This window comes from Sinocyclocheilus rhinocerous, unplaced genomic scaffold (genome assembly GCF_001515625.1).
Source record: "Sinocyclocheilus rhinocerous isolate Xijiao unplaced genomic scaffold, SAMN03320098_v1.1 scaffold76, whole genome shotgun sequence".
Taxonomy (NCBI): Eukaryota; Metazoa; Chordata; class Actinopteri; order Cypriniformes; family Cyprinidae; genus Sinocyclocheilus; species Sinocyclocheilus rhinocerous.
Window position 1 is genome coordinate 173,628 of NW_015632724.1, and position 9,574 is coordinate 183,201.

The 9,574-nt window shown below is 33.9% G+C and overlaps 1 protein-coding gene across 1 annotated transcript in view; it reads right to left on the bottom strand.

Moving 5' to 3' along the window:
- The window catches only part of LOC107742914 (cAMP-dependent protein kinase catalytic subunit alpha), an 11,567-nt gene extending 3,359 nt beyond the window's left edge, over positions 1–8,208 (bottom strand). Inside the window, exons 1-8 of the mRNA XM_016555996.1 lie at positions 8,007–8,208; positions 6,079–6,140; positions 5,867–5,995; positions 2,858–2,956; positions 2,601–2,683; positions 2,376–2,502; positions 2,171–2,266; positions 1,974–2,096 (exon numbers count right to left, since the gene is read on the bottom strand). Coding sequence (XP_016411482.1) covers positions 1,974–2,096; positions 2,171–2,266; positions 2,376–2,502; positions 2,601–2,683; positions 2,858–2,956; positions 5,867–5,995; positions 6,079–6,140; positions 8,007–8,184 — 897 coding nt within the window. The 5' untranslated portion in view covers positions 8,185–8,208. The remainder of the gene's footprint in view (positions 1–1,973; positions 2,097–2,170; positions 2,267–2,375; positions 2,503–2,600; positions 2,684–2,857; positions 2,957–5,866; positions 5,996–6,078; positions 6,141–8,006) is intronic.
- Between the last annotated feature and the right edge of the window lie 1,366 nt (positions 8,209–9,574).

The following is a 9,574-nucleotide window of genomic DNA, read 5'->3' on the forward strand; positions in this document are numbered from 1 at the left end:
AGTTTCGCTTTCACAACGAAGCACACAGCGTCTTCAGGACATGGCTGCAGCGTCAACAATACTACAGCGAGAATAAAAGTTACGCCTTTTTTCTTTGCGTGAACATTTGGGCGGCGTTATGCAAATTTTCCCAGATCGTGACGTAGGTATGTGGGGGCGTGTTAGAACGAGCCGTTTTAGGAGGGTGTGGTTAACTCTTAACTTTTATAAAGAATATCTCTTTGGTTTTGAGACTTTAGTGTTTGCAACTTTACAGATCTTCTTTATGCACCAAGAGCTTGTAACACTCCAAAGAGAAAGGAAAAATTGAAATCGTATCATATGACCCCTTTAAGCAATATACTGTTTCCCCACAAAAAACTGTATATTCAACATACTGAAGCCTATCCTGCACACTATTTCTGGTGTAAAAATAGAGAAATTATAGCAGTCAAATGTACTCCACTCCCTCAGGCATTGTATTAGAACCACACTTGCAGCAGTTTTTTTCAGCACTACTTTTTTAAAATTTAATACCAAGGTATAATGTTATAATTGCACTTTTTTAATGAAAATACAAAAAACTATGCCTTCAACTTTTTGTACACAACCTTTACCTATACTACAGGATATATACAGGATAAATTACCATTGAATACAAATAAATGCCACAGCAGACAAAACACGTACAAGAAAAAGTTAACAAACCTGGTATATAAACACAGTACTTTCCTTTGTAAAAGAGGGAACAAAACCAGTTGTACCTTCAGTATTTTCTGTGATAACACACTGAATGCTTTGCACTGCATCTGATCTGAACCATGTGGTTTAATTCTATCCCAGAAGTGCATAGTGGATGCAAACCAACAGTGATACAACAAGATACTTCATCAGAAGCACTGACAGAAGCAGAATTGCTTAACAATCCAAAGGGGATTTCATTTAAAGAAATGTGTAAATCATTCTCATTTGGATGCTGCACAAATCTAAAGCCCTTACTGATTCATTTCTGCATGACTACAGTGTTGTAGACCCAAACATTATATGAAATTGTTTGATTTTATCACTTTCTACCACCTATCTGAAATACAATTATTCTTTAAGAAAGAAATGCAGTCATAGAATAACCATATAAAGCTACAGTAGCATTATTACACTCACTCTCTCACACACACACACACAGGTTTGTTTTTGTGAATTGTGGGGACATCCCATAGGCGTAATGGTTTTTCTACTGTACAGACCGTATATTCTATTGCCCTACACCAACCCTACCCCTAAACCTACCCCTCACAGGAAACTTTGTGCTATTTCAGATTTTCAATACACTCCATTCTGTGTGATTTATAAGCGTTTTGAAAAGTGGGGACATGGGGTAATGTCCTGAAAAGTCACCTTCTCCTTGTAATACCTATGTCATACCCTTGTCATTATACAAATGTATGTCCTCATTTGTCACAAAAACGCGCACACACACACACACACACACACACACACACACACACACTATTACTTACTATAAAGACATGTTATTTTAAAAATAATCATATTTTGCATCATATTTTCCATTATGTATAAAATAAATAAATAAATTAAATGTAAAATTAAATGTAAAAATACATTAGTAAAACTCAAGTCCATAATCCATATCCACACTTCCTCAGAAAAGAAGTCCATCCCCTGTTGTCCTCTCACATCAAAACCACCAACATATTTGTTACAACAGTTTTGGATTGTTTCCACTTGTAAACAGCAACAGATCTGTGCATATTTCTCTCCTGATTCAGATGAGATGACTTTTTCGCTGGAAAAAGCAATATTATGGATAGAGGACTTGCACTTTATCTATTGTACTGTATTGTACTGATGGAGCAAAATAATTTGTGTAAAAATAAATGGTTAAAGAAATAGGGATATAGTATAGATATACAGTAGGGCCAACACCAAGAGGGAATTTTACTGGTACTGTAATAAATGACTGAAGTTCTTCTGACCTTGCCAGATACAATTTTCTCATAGATCTGAATAGGTTGGTCAGCGAAGAAAGGCGGATATCCAGCAGCCATTTCATAGATCAGAACACCCAATGCCCACCAGTCAACAGCTTTGTTGTAGCCCTAACAAAGAAAGAGAGAAAACATTGAGGATTTCTTTAACTTCTAGAGGAGTAAGAACTACTGTGTTTTCTTACCTTGCTGAGAATGATCTCTGGAGCCAGGTACTCTGGTGTACCGCACAACGTCCAAGTTCTGCCTTTGACTCGTTTGGCAAAGCCGAAGTCTGTTACCTAAATCACATTCAAATATAAGAGTTATAAATAAAAGCTCATTAAAATATAAATTACACAACCAAAGTGCAGGAAACATTTAATCGGAGGTAATAAGTGACTGGCACACCTGGATGTATCCCTGATGATCGATGAGCAAGTTTTCAGGTTTAAGGTCTCTGTAGATGAGGTCTAGAGCATGAAGATACTCGAAGGTCAGAACAATCTGAGCAGCATAGAAACGTGCGTTCTGCTCACTATGAGGAAAAAACATGCTTATTGCATTTATAAGAGAAAAAGACAGGTAAAGGCACATAAGAAGGACATTTTATTAGCTAGTTTTCAAGCTGTTTACCTGAATCTTCCAATCCGTCTCAGATGTGAGAACATCTCACCACCTTGGATATATTCCATGACCATGTATAAATTTGAATGATCCTGTTACGGTAATTAAAAATGAAAACATCATAATGCTATGTAATACAATTAGTTCCTGTTTTTCATGTAATAACGCTGAATTTTTTCAGTAGCTTTAACCCTGACAATGATGCTACATCCTAGAAGCACACCCTCCGACACTGTATTTCTTTTCAATATAAATTGAATGTGTACCTTAAAAGCGAATTCCAGCTTCACAAGGAAAGGAAAGGACACTGCTTGTAATATTTTCTTCTCGTTTAATGTGTGTTCTATCTGTTTAAGCTTCACCACCTGAAAAATCGTCAAAAACAGGAGGAAATACAGAATAAAAAAAAGAAAGAAACAAAAACAAACAGACTACAATTCTACACATTTCAGGGATAGATTTATTTATTTATTTATATATATATAAAAAAATAAAAATAAAAAAAATCCCCCCTGGGCCCAAAAATAGTATAGTAACAAATTTTTTTTATTGAATACTGCTAATGCAAACTAATTTGCACAAAAAAAAAAAAAAAAATTATGATATCACTAAAAAATTAGTGATATAGTGTAGATATACGACCAGCATCAAGAGGGATTTTTATTGGCAATTACTGAAAAAATGGATTAATAGGATTGAATCCTTTGTTTCAAAAGATATGTGATAATTTTAGGGATTCTCATTAAATACATTTCCAGTATTTTGGTAAAATAAAACAACATTAGCCTTTTCGTACCCTATTTCTATATGTAAAAACACCATCAGGCAATAATTGTGTTTTTAAAATGATTACAAAGTAATAATTCTAGACAGGGTGACTTTAGTATTATCCACAGTTTCGATTCACAACACATTTCACTTTTTCTTCTTATTTGTCAGATCAGAGTCACATGAGAAAAAAAACAAAGCTTAATATTTGATATTTAATATTTAACTTTTTAATGCATTATCCTCTCAATAAATTGTTATAGCAAAAATATGTTTTGGTTTCATAAGTTACATGACACTTTAGCAGTCTTATGTGACAGTCAACAGTGGAAACATCATTAGGCTGCTCGCTGCGGTTTGATCCTGTCAGCAGAGGAAGTTTCAGTTTCCTCCCTGCTCTGTAAATATATTTGTACCATTTTACATTATGATCTGACACATGAAACAAGGCCCAGACCAACCAGACTCAACTGAAACCGTGACGATTAACCTGCTTTTGAATTTCCTGAAATTCCAAAATGATAATCAGGTTCAATGTTTGAACATTTAAGAAACTGTTTGTTGTAAATTTGATTTGAAATCATTTAAGCCAACTGAATAACCCAATAACAGAGTTTAGAGCATACAAAACACACAAATGCATTTAGTTTTATATTGTTCTCTATGGGGAACATCAGGATTCAGTTATTTAGAAACTTAACCTAAATAGAGGTATACCTACAAAAACCATGCTCATTTTCATTCACAAATCAGTTTTTACTTTTACAGTCTTCTGTACCCCCAGATAAAAAAAGATTATATAAAAATCTAAACAAATGATGTTTATCCTATAATGTTTTGTTTGTACAGTATTAGTGTTTTGATTTAGGTGTTTACTCTTAAAGGGGTCATATGATGTTGCTAAAAAGAACATTATTTTGTGTATTTGGTGTAATGAAATGTGTTTATGTGGTTTAAAGTTTAAAAAACACATTATTTTCCACATACAGCATTGTTGTCTACTCTCCCAGGATAAGTAAACAGTCCGCCATAAAATGTGCTGCACACATCTGAATATTTGGGTTGAATGCAACTTTATATAATTTGCATAGCAAATGTATTTGTGTAAAACATGCAATAAATAAAACGCTGCCATTACGTAAAAAATAAAGTTAGGCCATTTAGTTTGAGCAACTTAAAATATTACACAGCAAGAGCTTACAATGTCAAATTTGGTGCCAAGCATGCAAGTCACTGATAATCACTGATCACTCATAATAAACTTATATAATTTGTGTTTTTGGTAAAAGAATGGGGACTTACAGGTATGAGCATATTTTGTGTTAAATCAGAATTGATATGTATATATTTATATATATATATTTCTGTGTGGAGACGTGCTGATATCGCGTTTGGTCTCGTTCTGTATCGCGTATCTTGTCAGTGTCTGCGCTTGCTTGGCCATTTCTTGCGGAGAAAATAAGGAAAGTGTGTCCAGCTGAATTAATGTAGTATTTTGTTAGACGGGTATAAAAAAGCTTAGTTTACCGCGGCAGCTTTTAATACTATGATTGCTTCTGTTGTCCTCATTTGTAAGTCGCTTTGGATAAAAGTGTCTGATAAATGACTAAATAAAATAAATAAAAATAAAAATAAATGTTTTAGCTCTATCTACTGTTAATATTTTTAATATGTTTTTTTTAAAGTCACCATTAATGATTCAATTCTTTATCAATTTTTATTGGTTAAATTTTGTGACACTAACTGCACAAATTAAGTTAGCTTAGTTTAGTTTAGTGGAAAGGTCTAGTTATTGCATCAGCAATGTGCAATATTGATACTCATTGAACTTTATTGAGCTTAATGATAACTGTAAAGTTTTAATAAAGTTTAAAAGTACAAAGCATTAATAATTGTTCTAATTCTATGATAATAGGGAAGTCCACACCACAGCTATAACATTGATGACAAGGAGGAACAGTATTTATTCCCAGCTGATGAAAGCTAAAAACAATGACAACTAATCAGAATCCACCGAGGAAAGAGCTCGAGCCTTTAAAGCAGCAGACAACACAAAAACAGCGGATAATAAACTCGCTCATAATAAACAGAGTGTGAACGGGTCTTAAATCACTTACTTTTGAGTTTATGGAACTTATTATAGCTTATTATGTTCTCTGAAATAACAGAACACCCTTAATGGTTATGGTGATCAAACAATTTTTTCCATAAGTTGAGTAAACTAACTAACTAACTAACTAACTATATTTATTTATTTATTTTTACAGTGATGCACTGAATAAATATCTTTATGATAAAATCATACTCTTTTTTTTTTAAAACTTGAAAATAATATACATTCTGCATCTATAAGAAAGACCCAGGATGAATAAGAGACACCAGGACTGTGTTAAAGAATGGTATGTCTCATAGAAATTCACAAAAACAAATGTCTTGCACAGAGAACAAATAAATAAATAAATAAAATGGTTGGGTCCTGCAGGAGGATATACAGCATGCATACTCACTTTTTCTTTGTCCAGAATCTTCATAGCATAGTATCGTCCCAACTGTCTGTGCTTGACAAGCATTACTCTTCCAAAAGATCCAGTGCCAAGAGTTTTCAATCTGTCAAAGTCATCTAGACACGATGTGCTCTGCAGAACCCAAGCCAGAAGTCAACGATTAGTTCTGCTGAAAACAACTGACTTTCCTGTTTATTGCAATAATGCTCCCATACCTGCGGCTGAAAGTCCCATTTTCTCAAGAAATCCTCTTTGGCTTGTGCAAAGAATTCTTTCACTAATTAAAGAGATAACACAATTAACATTATCAACTGCCAAAGGATAGCTCAATGCATGATTCTCAGATAAACAATAAAATCCTTTATTTGGAACAGAACATAATCCTTAAAACATTTTCAACTTATATGAATTTTAATCCATTTAAATTCGTAACACACAGCTTATTTAATGCATTGAAGTTGGTCTATATGAATCATTCTGTTAGCATCCCCTGGGATTTCTAGTTCTGAGCATGGGAACTACATTGAAAGGGATCGAAATGTTATTATATGTTTTTGAACAAGATTGAAAAGGGGGCGATTTTAAATGTCAGTGGAGGCACTCGCCTTTATCTTTCTGCCAACACCATATGCTAGACATAATAAAAAAAAAATGCAAATATTAAAAAAAAGTGTGTTCTCTAGTGAACTGAAAGATATCAAGTTGCATAGGTTTCTGCACTCTCAGAAAAAAAGGTACAAAACCTGTCACTGGGGCGGAACCTTTTCAAAAGGCACACCTTTGTACCTAAACAGTCCATGTTAGTACCTTAAAGGTACATATTAGTACCTAAAGTGTACATATTAGTTCCTAAAAGGTACAAAAAGTGTGCCTTTTGAAAAGGTACTGCCCCAGTGACAGCTTTTGTACCTTTTTTTCTGAGAGTGGCATGCTGTGGAGCATTTGAGTTGAGTTTTGTGTTATGAAAACACATTTCCAACATGTGAAACCACTGTGCAAACTGAAACGTATTTTTAAAAAGTGCAAAATACAAAAGCAAAAATAGCTCAACATGGGATGTGTTATAAAATGTGGATGGTTTCTGCTTGTTCGAGGTCTTGCCATTTCATTTAGGCAGCAAAAGAGATGCTGCTAGTGACTAATCAACTCATTTGTCTTTTAATCTGGTTGGTCAGTCAAAGCCAGACATAAAATGCAAATTAAAAGGACAACACTGCCATCTTTTGATTATCATTTCATGTAGATCTACAACGGCCAGCTGACCATTAGCCACACATCAGCAATGACTTTCTTTTGGATTTACGTATCTTGATTTTATGGAGACTCCTGAAATTACTTTAAAATGCACACAAATGTGTTTTAACTACGTGATACTCATCTGATCAATACAGCAGTTTCTTCTGACATTTATTAACAAATTAATAGCAGATCGAGAAATGACAGTGAGACAACATTGCACTACAAAAATTATACACTGCATAAAAAAAAACTGTTTTACAGAATATTATCTCTCCACTTGACAGCTTTACTAGATAAATAGCACTGTTTTCACAAAACCAGCTACAACAAACATTGTAATATTATCACATTATATAGACATCACTTTTATGATATCTGTCTTAATGAGGTTTACCTGAACATGAGATTTGACTTGCATACGTTTGTCAGTGGATGTATTATCAGTAACAATTTGGTTACATTTACATTTTAGCCTAGCACGGCAACCTAGTATTATCAGGTCTGCCATTAAGGAAAGATAATACTTTATGTAATGGAAACTTGATGTTGTAAAACGAACAGGTTTAGTGCGCTTTAAGTTTTGCTGGCTTTAGAAAAGCAAACTGATCTCTTCCTGTCGAAACCACAAAAAGTCTGACAACAATCAAAGTGTACAGAAATATACTGTATGCACTTAGAAAAAGGCGAACACATTTTACTCTGCACGCTTCAGCTAATTACAATAAAAAAACCTACATCATATTCTTCAATAGAGGTTGTGAAAATTCATCAGAGACTCTCTACAGTATATGAAATGAGTTTATTTAGATCAAGAGTCAATCATTTTAAGAAAACAGACCTTTTGTGCATTTAATAGAAATAATGAAGTATTTTAAAATATTTCACTTAAAAGGCTTTGATTTACTTGTTGCATCCCAAAGAACGGTATACTCTGACACATGTGGCCCCTCATTCTCTAGTCCCTTCTCCTGGTGCCCTTTTCGATATTTGTAAAAAAATCGGCTAGCTAACGTGTCCAGCCTCTGAAGGGCAGAGTTAGTGCCTGATGACTGCCCAAAGTTTGGATCTTTTGTCTGGGCCATCACATGCACACTGCTCACACTGAAGGAAACTCTCAACTGTTGATAACCACAAATGCTCTTCAACTAAAGTCTCCGTAGCACAGAAGTAATAGTAATTTCCTGTTTGAGAGGCTTGGATTGACAAGCAGGTTTTTCTCGTACCACCAACAGCTAGTTATACTTCCTGTTAGAGTATTCTGTGTTAATGAAGAAGTAAACACATCAGGCCCTTTGCTCAACACCCAAAACAGTGGAGAAAAACAAAAAGACACTCTGAAGTTCCAAAGGCCATCACAGGGAGAATGTATTGATCCTCACTGAGAGATAACCTGTGAATACTACCTTGTAGGAATGTTTTACTTATTCTCGAAAATACAAAGTGACATTTTAAGATATTGATCATATCATTTGATGAGACTATGATGTAGGCTACATCATTTATTTGTATTTATTTATTTATTTTTAAATAAAATGACAGTGTAATCAGTTAAAATATAAATCAAACGTGTCTGGCTATTTCATTATTTTTTTTTATTGCTGTTGCTGTTGTGTCATGCGCTCTATAAAACCGTTTAACTTTAATAGGTTACAACTCAGTCCTGCCTAATGTAATTATTAATGTAATGTTTTTTTTTCCAGCAGGATGAAAACAAATACCCGCGTGGTCAGTGCTTTCCTTAGCATATGAATTTACTATGACTTACTCCAGAGAATATAGCCTAATAAAAACAAGCCTGCACACAAACAAAGCAAACGAAACCAAGAAAATAATTGAGAAGGCCGTAATGTGTTAATGTGTGGCGCCATCAAGCGGAGAACAGACGAAATAAACACCAGTGATGAAACGTAGAAATTCTTAGTACTGTATTTTAGCAAAACATCTAGGCATATCTATTTATTGGCCAACTTATTCAAATTGACTTGATTAAATCGTATATTTTAAACAGATGCTACGACAAATTGCTACGACAAATTGACACTACCATTGCATCAATATTTGTTTAGTATTAAAGTTTAAATACATTTAAAAAAATAATTTATAAAGTGCGGCTGTATTTTATGTAGGCCAACTGTGATTTTAGTTCTTTTAGTTGGGATCTATAGGCCTACACATGCTTGAAATTGGGTTTTTAAAAGGTTTCAGTGTTATGTTCATAAAATAACATCGAAAAGAAGACAATATCATTATTTATTACTTTAGAAATAGGAAATATATCAGATTTATTAGTAGCCTCTTATTATTAGTCATCGGAATAAGAACCCGGATGGAAACATTGGTTTGTTGCTATGAGTCCGCGCGCTCCGGAAGACTCTATTTATTTCAGAGTGGGTAATTATGGCCACTCACAATTTTAATGGTAATTATGGTCACTGACCACATGCCTATTAATCTACTATTTAGAAATAAACA